This window comes from Populus alba, chromosome 17, assembly GCF_005239225.2.
Source record: "Populus alba chromosome 17, ASM523922v2, whole genome shotgun sequence".
Classification (NCBI taxonomy): Eukaryota; Viridiplantae; Streptophyta; class Magnoliopsida; order Malpighiales; family Salicaceae; genus Populus; species Populus alba.
The window spans coordinates 423,158-436,448 of NC_133300.1; the positions used below are offsets into that span (position 1 = coordinate 423,158).

The 13,291-nt window shown below is 36.3% G+C and overlaps 2 protein-coding genes across 3 annotated transcripts; both read left to right on the forward strand.

The window, feature by feature from the left end:
- The first annotated feature begins 301 nt into the window (after positions 1-301).
- Positions 302-7,729, forward strand: LOC118029628 (probably inactive leucine-rich repeat receptor-like protein kinase At5g48380). 2 transcript variants are annotated; one of them, XM_073405774.1, is made up of 3 exons: positions 302-823; positions 6,604-7,285; positions 7,409-7,729. In XM_073405774.1, the coding sequence occupies exons 1-3, from the start codon at positions 503-505 to the stop codon at positions 7,531-7,533; spliced, it is 1,128 nt and encodes a 375-aa protein (XP_073261875.1). In that variant the 5' UTR covers positions 302-502; the 3' UTR covers positions 7,534-7,729. The 2 variants fall into 2 exon arrangements, with proteins under 2 accessions (XP_073261875.1, XP_034889414.1); XM_035033523.2 differs by having other exon boundaries at positions 305-823; positions 6,604-7,729.
- A 206-nt stretch (positions 7,730-7,935) lies between these two features.
- On the forward strand, positions 7,936-12,642 carry LOC118029629 (probably inactive leucine-rich repeat receptor-like protein kinase At5g48380). The gene is made up of 2 exons (XM_035033525.1): positions 7,936-8,329; positions 12,254-12,642. The coding sequence occupies exons 1-2, from the start codon at positions 7,936-7,938 to the stop codon at positions 12,640-12,642; spliced, it is 783 nt and encodes a 260-aa protein (XP_034889416.1).
- Positions 12,643-13,291: the final 649 nt, after the last annotated feature.

A 13,291-nucleotide genomic window follows, 5' to 3' on the forward strand; every position in this document is an offset into this window, starting at 1 on the left:
TTAAATATACTAAATATTATTAAAATTCCTTGAATTAAAATTTTAATCTCAATTAACATTTAAGTTGATTGAAGTGCAAATACTTCTATCAGGAAAAAAACAAAAAAGAAAAGATGAAGAAGAATAAGTCTAGACAAAGAAGTTATAAATTAGGACTTACTTTTTTGACTAATTTGTTTTCACACACTTTCGTGGAAATTGTACTGTCTCATCATGACATCATGAACTTGGAATTTGAAGCAGGAGACTTGGCTTCTTGACTTGAAGAAATAGACTAACAAATCAATGCATCTCCTCAACGTGTTCAATTAATGATCTCTTTTTATCTAGCAAAATGCTGTAGAAAATTAAGAGCTTCAAGACTTTGTTAGCTTAAACTTTGAATGATCTCGTTTTCTCTTTTTATCTAACAAGATGCTGTAGAAAATTAAGAGCTCTAGAAATTGTGAGCTTAAACCTTGAAGGATCTCTTGTTATTTGCTGCTGTTTTGCTATCTACAAAATGGCTGTGGGTGGTGCAAAACTTGCTCTTCTTTTGATTCATATCCTCAGTGTTGCCGGCGATGAATACAGTTCTTCACGAGACAACGACCACGGGGGTGATGATCATGAACATCGGAAAAAGTTGATATCTTCACTCAAAAGTGGGTTTGTAATAGGTTATGTCTTCTCTTCGGTTTCCGTTATAACTATTTTCATGTCCTATTGTGTGCCTTGGGCTAGTCTCATGAAGAGGAAAGGGAATGAAGTGATGATGAAGACACCAATGATGACATCTTTGATGGAAAGGCAAGAGATGAAGAGAAAAGAAGCCAACGTGCAGGTATCCCCATAAGATTTTTCATTTCATCATCATATTTTAGTTTCTTGCTAGCTTTATTATTATTATTATTATTATTATTATTATGAAGACGATATATGTAGCTGCTTTTATTAAGGATAAATCAATATTCTTCAGTTGCCAAGACCATGGATCGTTGCAAACTTAATTGAATAGATCACAGACCAAAACATTAACTCATTACAGAAATAGCCAAAAAAAGAGAAACCTCTAGTTCATGTCCTTAATTAAAGTAGCACACAAGGGACACAAACAAAACAGCACGATATTATATATAAATAGCAAGCACATGAACATAAAATTTTGTTGAATAAGGTTACCATACAAAAACTTTCATTTGAATTTTTATTACTCAATAATTTTTTCTAATCAAAACTCCATATTATATCTTTTCTAAATTGCTTATATGCTACGAAAAACTTCCAGAATAAAACTAAAAAAATAAAAAAAATATCAATTAAATAGGATAAAAAATTATACATCAACTACACTACTAGAATTTTAAATCTACTAACAGAATCTTCTTTAGTATTTATACTCTCAATCCGCCGGTATGGATTTTACCGATGGTCTCATTGATAAAAGCACTTTGTTGGAAAAACTTTTATCGGTGATTTATGGTCTGTTAGTAATATCATTACCAATGGGTTTACTAAAAGCAAAAGCACACCAAAAAAAATTACTCGCTTCATTTCGTCGGTATTTTCATTGGTGAATATGGCATATCACCAATAGAAAAACCGTATGTAATTCCATCGGTGATTTTTTTCACTTTTGGGATTTCTCTCGGCGAATTTGATATATAACTGACAAAACAATCATATGCAATTCCATTAGTGATTAAATAGTGGTAGTGACATTTGCAGTAATTCTTTCCAACTATTTGGTATATACTGATGGACTTAATTCGTCAATAACACCATCAGTAACAATTTAATTTTTTTAAAATCAAAATCTATGAAACAAAAGTAGAAAATAATTAAATTAATATAAGAATCAAATATTTATTACAAATTTAAACATTTATAAGTTCATATACAATTAATTTAAAATAAAGGTGTTGGAGGAGGAGACGAGTCTTCTTTAGGACCATGTGGCTAATAAAAGGGAGTATATGCACCATCCATGTGTGATTTCATCTCCATTACCAATTGGCGGAATTCGGCTGTCTTAGCAGTAAGATGGGTTGTTTGAGCTTGTACTCATTGGTCTAAAATCGCCTCAGACTTCAGAATTTGAGTGCTCAGAATCAATTGCGAGCATCCAACAATTGAAACATTGTAAGCCATTTGCAAGTCTTCGGTCATAATGTTAAAGAGACTGTACACCTGATTTTTATCGGTTCCACCGGGCGATCCTGCCTCCAACCACAAATCTGGATCATGATCTAGATAGGTTGAAGGATCGTCTTCGTATCTTTTTTCTACTAGATGTTATATGTATCTTGAAAAAAAGTTAGCAAATTAAAAAAATAATAACTTAAGAAAAAAATAGTTGAAAACCAACATCCACAAAGTGCTAAGCTCGAATATCGACGAGCTGCTGCACCCTTTTTTGATGGTCATCACTCTGCACGTGCGTTTTCACAAAAGATTCATCGAGCTTGACTCGCATCCAAGAACCGTAGCTGTAAAAGAAAACTGTTGTTGGTTAAATATATTTATAAAAAGCAACAAATAAAAAAATGGATATAATAAAAGAAAAATCTTACCATTCGTTTCAAATGCAAAAAAAGGGAATGGAATCGCTGGTGTGCGTGGTATGAAATTGTGAACATGTTTGTTTCGGTTCTCCACACCAGACTGTGACTGTCCCACAAAATGCTCGGACATCACATGCTCAATGTATGTATGTATGTATGTATTTTCCGCCCATACAGCCTCCGAGACATACAACGATCTGACATCCTTCCAGCCTGGAAGCTCTCTTTCTTTCACATATTTTATTGTCTGATATATGCTACGGTTGTATGTCTGATATTCCCTACCTAAGGTAAGCTGCATTGTTTTATTGTCTGATATATGCTACGGTTGTTTTGTATTTCTAATTGTTGGTTTGTCTATGGTTTAAGAAAAGTTCTCATCGGCAAGGAGATCCTTATCTTATCAGGTACAACCTAATCGTCCTAACATCAACAAATAACTACCTTTTTAATATCGAGAATACATTTTACGTATAAATTTATAATCTTTGATGTTAAAAGAAAACAAAATAATTTTTTTGGATTTTTTAAAATATTGGCCAAGTTCTTGTGGCTTTAATAAACTGGTTATTAAAGTCAAAATGCATGTTAAAACATATTTTTTTGAAGTTTTCTTTGTTGTATGAAAATACAATATGATTGTTTTTGTTTTAAGAGACTTGGCTGTATGCACGAAAACAAACATATTTCTTTTATAAAAAAAATGTTTTGACGAAAACCAGGTATTTTAATACCAGATTTTTATTTTTACAATATAAAAATACAAACCAATATTAAGCAAAATTCAATAGAAAAATATGTGGGAAAAATCACAAATTTTCAAAAATATTTTTTTGATTTTTTTTGGACTGGGCTGAACTTGCCTGGCCTAGTGAACAATGGAGCACTCTCCATTGTTCACGCAAATTAGTGGAGACGGTGCAACAAAGAAGAAGAAGGAGAAGAAGAAGAAAGAGGGGTGGACCTGCGGCGGCTTTGAAGCGGTTCTGCTGGCGGTTGCTAACTGGAGAATGGCTTGGACGATGGTCGGCTTCGCTTCTTCTTCTCTGCATTTTTTTCTACTCTGTTCTTCTTTGTTTATGTTTTCTTCTTTTGTTTCTCATGGTTCTGTTGTCGATGGGAAGGACGGTGGCAACTGGCGGTGATGATGATGGCGGAGCAATGGTGGCTCTTCTCTACTGTGACAAGTAGTGTTTTGCCGCTATTTTTCTCGTATGTGCAAAGATGTGGGTTTCTTCCTTTTCTTCACAGGTGTTGCAATAGGGGAGGAAGATGGTGAGAGGATGACAATGGCGTTGCTGGCGGTTGCTAACCAATGGAGTTGTTGTGGGGGACAACGGGGAGGAGTTGAGGCAGCCGCTGCAATTCTTCTTTTCCCCTGTGTGTTGCCTCTATCAACAATGTCCTCATCTCTTTGTTCTTTCTCAAATCTCTCCTCCCTTCTCTGTTTTCAAATGTTTAGCCCTCTTTTCTCTTTTCAAAACCTTCCTCTCCTCCTCAGAATTTTCTCCCTTCTTTATATTTATAGTCAAGCGGAGAGAGAGTCCCCCTTGCCTTGTTCCATCAAGGCACATGAGGGAAACGGGGCCGGTTGTTTGCAGGGCATGGTTGGGGTATGGGTTGTATTAATGGTGGCAAGGTAAGGGGGATGGCTTGTCTCTGGGTTTTGTGGGCAAGTGGGAGGAGAAAGAGAAGGAGAATATCAGGAAAAAAAAAGATTTAAAATCTTCTTCTTCCTTGCCTCTGCATGAGCAGGGAAGAAAGAGAACAATGCCGTTTAAAATGACACTGTTTTGATGTTATTTTTTTGAAGAAAAGAAAATGTAATTGGGAAGAACCCAAAAATAGGTTATGACAGGCATCAAATACTGTTTTCACTAATATTTCTTGGATTAAATAGTGTGTAATTAATAAAACCCTGAACTTCATTTCAATAATCCATCCTACACAAGCTTTTAGGTGAATCTCGATACATCCATGAATGATCATCCTTACTTATATCAAACATGTATAGAATATTGTTGACAGCATGTATTATATAATTATGCAAACTAAATAAATTTGCAAACATTGGTTTAACTCAAACTTATTCAATCTATTTTAATAATATTTAATTGATTATCAATTATCTACATAAATTAAAATTTCTATACATTTACCGAAAAGTTCAACTTAACAATAAATTGACAACATAAAACAGACCCGTTAAATAAGCTATTATTCATTTCTTTACAAAATACTTACATCACAAATTCAAAATAAATTTCATCAATTTACAAACAAATATAATTTTATAAAATCTCAAACAAACCCTAATATATGTACAAATCATACATTCATAGAACATATTTCTATGAGAAAAAAGCTACAAAACAAGTAAACACTTAAACAAAATACATATACTACAAAAATATGAAATAAAAATTAACATTTTACAACTAAGTTTAAATAAATAAAAAAAAGGTAGTTTTGCTTACTTGAAACAGGAAATCCGCAATAAAATCTGAATCAGAACAAGGATGCTGATAAACTAAGTGTTGGGGTGGCCGAATTTGTAGTGAGAGGTTGATTTGTGAAAACATTAGGGGGGGTGCTGTTTGTTGTAGAGAAAAATGAAGAAGAAGAAATGAAAGAGGGGGAGAGAATGGTAGCTTATCAAGTCATAAATTAAATTTTACAGATAGATTTATTAACGGAATTAACTTATCAGTAATTATAGATGTAAAAGTGCCACGTTATCATACCTTTTAGCTTTTTTTTTCAATTCTTTCTTTTCTCACAGTAATTCCTTAGGTATATACCGAGGAAATATTTCCATCAATGTTTACCGATTGATATAACAAGGGAATAGTCAGTCAATAAAGTTCATCAGAATAATTTTGACAGAAAAATTATGTCAGTGTTTTTATTTGCATTTGCTAATTTTTTGGTAGTAAAAAATGTTTTAAATTCTAAACAGTAACTTCTAGGTGGGAATCAACCATGGACTTAGTAGTAGACCTTCAAAACCCTGCCAAGGACACATAAAAGAATTTTGTTTCTCATTAAAAGTGGATTTATGGTTGGTTATACATCATCTACTATTTCAATTGTAATTGTTTTTGTATCCTATTGTTTTCCTTCAATCCATCTAAAATAAGGGTAACACAATGCCAATGATGAGTAAAGTTAAGAATAATTGGGAGGCTTAACCTATTGGTTAGCCAACCTTTTTTAATATATATGTGTAGGGCAATATACAATAGTAATGATGAGGTTACAACACAAGAGTATGACTACAATATTTCCTATATAGTATGCCTACAATATTTCCTATATAGATACATTAATATGCACCCTCAAGATGGGGGTGGATGATCAACCTGAAGCTTGAACCGAAAAGCAGTAAATGGAGTAGTAGGGAGTGGCTTAGTAAAAACATCTGCAAGTTGATCGTGAGAGGGGATAAAACGAAAATAAATCTCTTTCTTCGTAACCCTGTCTTGTACAAAGTGATAGTCAACCTCAACATGTTTAGTGTGAGCATGGAAGATAGGATTTGCAGATAAGTAAGTAGCGCCTAGATTATCACACCAAATAATAAGAGTAGAGGTAGAAAGAATCTACAGATCTCTCAATAGATGCTAAAGCCAGATAACCTCAGCAGTGCCATCAGCTAAGGCTTTATATTCAGCCTTGATGTAGGAGCGAGTAATTGTGCGTTGCTTGCTAGATTTCCATGAAACCGGTGTCTAACCAAAGAAGGCAAGATAACCAGCCGTAGACTTATAATCATTAGTACTACTTGCCCAATCCGTATCTATAAAGCCATGGAGAGCAAATGAGGAACTATAAGTGATATATAAGCCATAGGTGAGCGTACCTCGTAGACAACACAGAATGCGTTTAACGACACCCCAATCCGTATCTATAATGCCTCTAGCTTACTCAAGTAAATATTGAAAAATAACTCTAGGGAAGTTTCTTCCAACCGACTTAACATCTTTGTTCAAAACCCAACAATGACTCATATATATATATATATAAATATAATCTTGTTTCATTTCTTCATCTTCCACAGATTTGTATGTTGGGGAATATTGTGAAGAGATTGAATTTCGTAGGCATCAGCAAGGCAACAGCAAATTTTAGCCAAGCCAACAAAATTGGATTGGGACGAATGGGAACCATGTATATGGCTACCCTTCCTGATGGTAGGTTCCTTGCAGTGAAGAGGATAGTTGACTCTCAGCAGTTTGAGGAACAGATAGTTTCTGAATTGAAAACATTGGGAACATTAAAGCATAAGAACTTACTGCCCCTGTTCGGATTCTGCGTAGAATCAAATACAAGGCTTCTGGTGTACAAGTATATGTCTAATGGAAACCTTTTTGATTGGATACATTCAGTGAAACACCGGAGGAAAACTCTGCAATGGCCTTTGAGGTTGAAAGTTGCGGTTGGGGTAGCAAGAGGCCTGGCAAGGCTCCACCATGGCGGCAGAGGTCAAGTGGTGCATCTCAACATAAGCTCAAAGTGTATTTTGCTTGATAAGAATTTCGAACCTAAGTTATCGAATTTCGGAAAGGCGATGCTGATCACGAGTATGAGCAACACTCCAGGAGTGCATGATGAGTTTTGTGAGATGGCGCTTGTTAAGGAAGATGTGCACGGATTTGGAGTTGTACTGCTTGAGCTGATTACTGGGATGGATTGTAGCAGAATGAATTTTTCCTCAAACAGTATTCTTAATGAATGGATTGGTAATCTCTTGAGCACTTCTTATTTTAAAGATGCCATGGATAGGTTTCTGATTGGGCAAGGATTTGACGATGAGATCTTTCAGCTGCTTAAAGTTGCATGTAACTGTCTTGATTGCATTCCAGATCGAAGGCCGTCAATGTTTCAGGTCTACAAGGACATAAAGGCAATAACCAAGAGAAGTGAAGTGGTTGATGATTCAGAGATCCAAATGCAGCCTGAAATTTGCCCTGCTACCTCTCAAGACTAATCTGTTGCCAGCAAAAACAGGACCGAAGTTATCAGATCTATATTTTCCTGTTTCTATCATGTTCATAAACCATCATGTAAGAAGCAATAGAATATAATTGTGTCCGGGAATAAGTTGCCAGCATTTTACACTGTAATTCAAACAGAAGATCAATCTGATCAAAATACGCCGATGAGTGAAAATGGTTTGGATAATACTTCCTGATCTTTTGTTGCATGTCAAGATCAACGGATTCAATTCTTCCAGCTTAGAATAACCAATTGAATTTGTGTTTAAATATATATTATACAAATATTATCAGAGCTCTGTGTCAGATGGTATCACCATGCTTCTTAAGAAAAGATTGTTGTTGCATCTCTTGTATGTAGAAAAGTCTCAAGTAAAAAAATAAGCTTATCAAGAATGAGCTGTACAGATCTTAAAGATGCAACAAATAATTTCAGCGAAAACAATGTCATCGGGCAGGGGAAGATTGGGATGCTGTACAAGGCAGCGTTGCCTAGTGGTAATCTCTTTGCAGTGAAGAAATTACACAACTGTCGAATCCTCGAGGAGCAATTCGTGTTAGAATTGAAGACACTTGGTTCATTGAGGCATGTCAACTTACTTCAACTTTTGGGATTTTCAATCACATCAAAACAGTGGCTTCTGGTTTACAAATACATGCCAAATGGTAACCTTTATGATTGGCTACATCCAATGGAAGGCCAGGCAAAGATCATGGAATGGACTGTGAGGTTTAAAGTTGCAATCGGGTTAGCAAGAGGCTTGGCATGGCTTCATCAGGACTGCAGTAGTACTTGTTAAACTAGTAAAAGACTTTGAAAAACTGTACCCCGAAGATATCGCAAAATACGAAGAACAGCTGCCCAATGAACAGTAGTAGGAGAAGCAACAAACTGACTAACAACATGAACAGCATATGCAATATCTGGACGAGTAATGGTGAGATATACCAAACTCCCAACAATAGTGCGGTATAAAGTAGGATCTATCAAAGGTAAACCATCAGAAGAAGAGTACCTTGCGTTAACCTCAATAGGAGTATCCACAGTCTTGTTATCAGTAAGTCTAGCCCGCTCAAGAATATCTGCAATATATTTCGACTGAGAAAGAAGGTAACCTCTAGGTGAGTATGCTACCTCAATACCCAGGAAATATCGAAGATAACCCAAATCCTTCATCTCAAATCGTCTAGCCAACTCTGTCTTCAAAACTGAAATACCATCAATGTCATCACCAGTAATAATCATGTCATCAACATATAAAGATAGAATGATACGACCTGCATCAGTGCACTTAATAAAAAGAGCAGAATCATGACTGCTAGAAACAAAGCCAAGTGACGAGATCACAATAGAGAATTTCTTAAACCAAGCACGGGGTGCTTGTTTGAGACCATATAATGCTTTCTTAAGCTTACAAACATATCCAGAGTCATGTGAAATACCAGGAGGGGCTGCCATATAAACTTCTTCTTGAAGATCTCCATTCAAGAAGGCATTTTTAACATCAAGTTGAGAAATATGCCATTGACGAATCGAAGGTACGACAATAAGAGTACGAATAGTAGTCATTTTTGCAACCGGAGCAAATGTCTCCTCATAGTTTATACCATACTGTTGAGAGTATCCTTTGGCAACCAACCTAGCTTTATATCGCTCAATAGACCCATCAAAATTAGTCTTGATCTTATACACCCAACAACAACCAACAACACTCTTACCAGGAGGTAGAGGAACCAGATCCCAAGTATCTGTCTTATGCAATGCAGAAAGTTCCTCATCCATAGCTTGCTGCCAAAGCGGATCAAGAATTGCCTCTTTATAGGAAGAGGGCTCAACAAGACAATGAATAGAGGCTAAAAAGGAAGTAAATGATGAAGAATAACAAGAATAAGCAAAATTTGGTAGTTTTGTGGACTTACGAATATGGATGGACTAACGTGGAGGTGGATCCACAATCTCAGATGAAGCTTGAGGGGCTGTAGATGAGAATGGAGCTTCAGGTGTGCCAGAGAGTAAAGTACCAGTACCTGCAGAGTTATGAGTACAAATTGATCGAACATGGGGAGAGCTATCATTACCAGAATCCTCAGAAAATGGATCTATACTAATAAGATCAGATTTAGTCAGGTTATGAGTAGTGGATGGAATAGAAAAGAAAGGTATATGCTCAAGGAAGACAACATGACGAGACACATAAAGTTTCTGAGTGATTGGATCAAAACAACGATAACCCTTTTTACCTTCACCATAGCCCAAAAAGACACAAATAGCGGATCGAGAGGATAGCTTACTTCGTTCTACATGAGGACGAAGAACGAAACAAGTACAACCAAAGACTCTAAATGAGGAATAATCAGGGACATACCCATATAACTTTTCAAAAGGAGATAGACCCGAACTATGAAAAGATGGAATTATATTAATCAAGCTTACAGCAGTAAGAACAACTTCTCCCCAAAACTCACTAGGAACAAAAGCAGACAACAAGAGAGAACGAGCAGTTTCGACAATATGCCTATGTTTTCTTTCAGCCACACCATTTTGCTCAGGAGTATCTGTACATGAAGTTTGGTGGATGGTTCCATCTAGGGCAAGCAATTGGCAAAATTTATTAGAAGTGTATTCCCCACCTAAATCACACCTAAAGCATTTGATCACAGTAGAATATTGAGTTTTGATAAGAGCTCGAAAAGCTGCATATATCTCAAAGAATTCAGAACGATGTTTCATTAAATAAACCCAACAATAACGAGTATGATCATCAATAAAAGAGACATAATATTGAGACCCTCCTTTTGTGGCAACAGGAGAAGGTCCCCATACATCGGAATGAATCAAATCAAATGGTGAAGAAGAAACAGAAATACTTCGATTAAAAGGTAAGGCGGAAAATTTTGCCAATTTACATCCACTACAATCAGAAATTTCACAAGTTTTCAAATTTCCTAAAGCTCCTGTGGATGCCAAAAATCTCAAACGAGAAGACGAAACATGACCTAGACGGGAATGCCATAAATAAAAACTAGAAGATGAAATACTCAAACGAAAGGAAGACAAATCAACTGTAGTAGTAGCAGGGGCAGCAGCAGCAACTGGCACTTTTAACTCATCCAAAATATATAGTCCATTCTCCCTACGGCCTGTCCCAATCAGCTTCTGAGACTGCAGATCCTGTATACAACAAAAGGAACCAGAAAACATAACTAAATAATCACCAGAATCACATATTTGACCAACAGACGCAAGATTCAATTTGAGTTGTGGAATAAGATAAACATTAGGGAGAGACATGTGAGGTGTGACAACAGAACCAACACCTGCTAAGGGCATTTGAGTGCCATCAGCAGTCATAACAGGAATGGAGGATAAAGGGGATACAGAGGTAAAAGATGAGGAATCTAGAGACATATGATGAGAAGCACCAGAATCCAAGACCCATTCAGAATGTGACATACCTGAGGAACTATGAGGCAACTGACCTATGGAAGAAGAAGCGGACATTGCTTGTGGCTACAAGGAGAGAAACTTCTGAAATTGCTCAGCCAAAATATTAAGATCGGTAATAGAACTCGAGGAAGCTACTGCTGCAGTATTGTGGTGTTGTGGTTTATAACCCTGAGGTGGTCTATGAGCATTAGATTGTGACTGATTTCCAGGCTTCCAAGCTTGATTCTGATGTCTCAACTTAGGACACTGAGCCTTCCAATGACCTTTCTGCTTACAGAAGCTGCACTCATCGAAGCCAACCCTTGTGTGAGACTTATTCTGATGATTAGAGAATGACCTAGAAGGTACTGCTAGTACAGAAGGATTTGAAGCAGAAAGAATTCCTTTTTCAGAATAAGACTGAAAACGTATTTCTTCAGCCAATAACTCACTGACAACAGAGTCAACAGAAGGCAGTGGAGAACGATGCAGAATTGAACCTCTAAGTCCTTCGAAATCACTGCGAAGTGCTGTTAAAAACTGTACCAATCTTTGCTGCTCTCTACGCTCAATATAGGCACCACATGCCTTTAATTCTGTCGATTCTGTAAGAGCCAATTGATCCCAAAGATCTGTCATAGCAGAATAAAACTCTTGAATACTCATATTCTTCTGATGAAGAGCTCGTATGTCATTCTCTAATTGATACTGTTTTGCAAAATTTGATTGTGTGAATAACCTTTGCAAATGATCCCAAACCTCTTTTGTTGTCTCATATTTCGCCAATTGCGTACCTATTGAATGCTCAACAGAATTGTTGATCCAAGTAATGATCTTTGCATTATTTGCTTCCCATGTATCTATCAAACCAGCATCCCCCTCCTCAATATTCTTAGGTATCACATAAGTTCCACTAACATACCCCCACATCTTCTTACCCTTAAGGAAATTTCTTATTACATAACTCTAATATGAATAGTTCTTCCCATCCAACCTCACACTCACAGACTGAAGCGAATCATCTCTTTTAGTAGCCATAATCAACAATCACAAATAACCAGAATGCAAAAGCAGCGGAAGACAAAATACTCAATTGCAGAAACTAAATAAATATCTTCTCGAAATTATACGATTACTCCCAAAACACAAAACAAATTTGCAAAAACTGAACGCAGATACCAACTCTGATACCATGTTAAACTAATTGAGATCAAACACAAAAAAGGAGGCGATAATCGTAAATCCAACTACCACTTCCCCCTTAAATGGTGAGTTTTGGGATACAGCATTTGCTAAGGAAGATGTGTATGGATTTGGAGTTGTGCTCCTTGAGCTGATCACGGGGGTGGATTCTAGCAGAATGACTAGTTCCTCGAACAGTCTTCTTAATGAATGGATTAGTCATCTTTTGACTAGTTCCAAGATTTATGATGCCATTGATAAGTATCTGGTCGGGCAAGGATTTGATGATGAGATATTTCAGCTGCTTAAAGTTGCATGCCACTGTGTTGATTCCATTCCAGATCGAAGACCAACAATGCATCAAGTGTACAAAGACATAAGAGCAATGAGGGAGAGATGTGGCCAAATTGTTGATTCAGAGATTCTAGTGCAGCACCATGAAATTCACCCTCCCAGCTCAAAGGGCAAATCTGTTGACATTGAAATGGCATAGAGGCAATGGAAACAGGAAAAACAGGACAAATCTGTCTATCATGTTTTGGTATAATAAACAAGTATGTAAGAAGCAATGGTGCTGTTTGAGAATAAGCTTGAACTATCTATCCAAATTCAAGGTACTGCAAAAGTGACTACAAATATTTCAAACTAGTCTCTTTTATGGGGACTTGAAAAAAACCTCAGGATACAACTTAAAGTTTTGTATACAACCACGTCCAAATCGTCTCAAAAGTCTTGTACGAGGTTTTCTCATCTTTTCCCTAAATTTAAATCATTAAGGCTGTGTTTGATTGCAGGAAAGTGAATTCCTGGAATTCACTTTCCTGCTTTTCCTGTGTTTGGCAGTAATAAAGGAAAGTGGTCAAAGGAAAAAGGTTTCCGGTCAACTTAAAATTAATAACATTGGGAAAGGAAAGTGTTTTCCTTCCGTTAAAGAAAGGAAAACACTTTCCTTTCTTCTACACACTCAGCTGAACGAGAATACACAGCTTTGAAATTTTTTCTTAAAAAATCACACAGTCTCTTTTCCTTCAAAATCAATCGGGAAGCTGAGCAGGAACAAGAGTATTTCTCTGGACCAAAAAATATCAGGTATTTTTTTTTCTTCTTTCATTTCTCCTTTATGTTTTTCTTCTGCGTAGATC

Bases quoted from the DNA above. Each gene is read 5' to 3' on its own strand.
- LOC118029628 (XM_035033523.2), top strand. From the start codon at position 503: ATGGCTGTGGGTGGTGCAAAACTTGCTCTTCTTTTGATTCATATCCTC. The intron at 824-6,603 runs GTATCCCCATAA...CATCTTCCACAG, and splicing joins GAAAAGAAGCCAACGTGCAG to ATTTGTATGTTGGGGAATAT.
- LOC118029629 (XM_035033525.1), top strand. From the start codon at position 7,936: ATGAGCTGTACAGATCTTAAAGATGCAACAAATAATTTCAGCGAAAAC. The intron at 8,330-12,253 runs GTACTTGTTAAA...TTTGGGATACAG, and splicing joins GCTTCATCAGGACTGCAGTA to CATTTGCTAAGGAAGATGTG.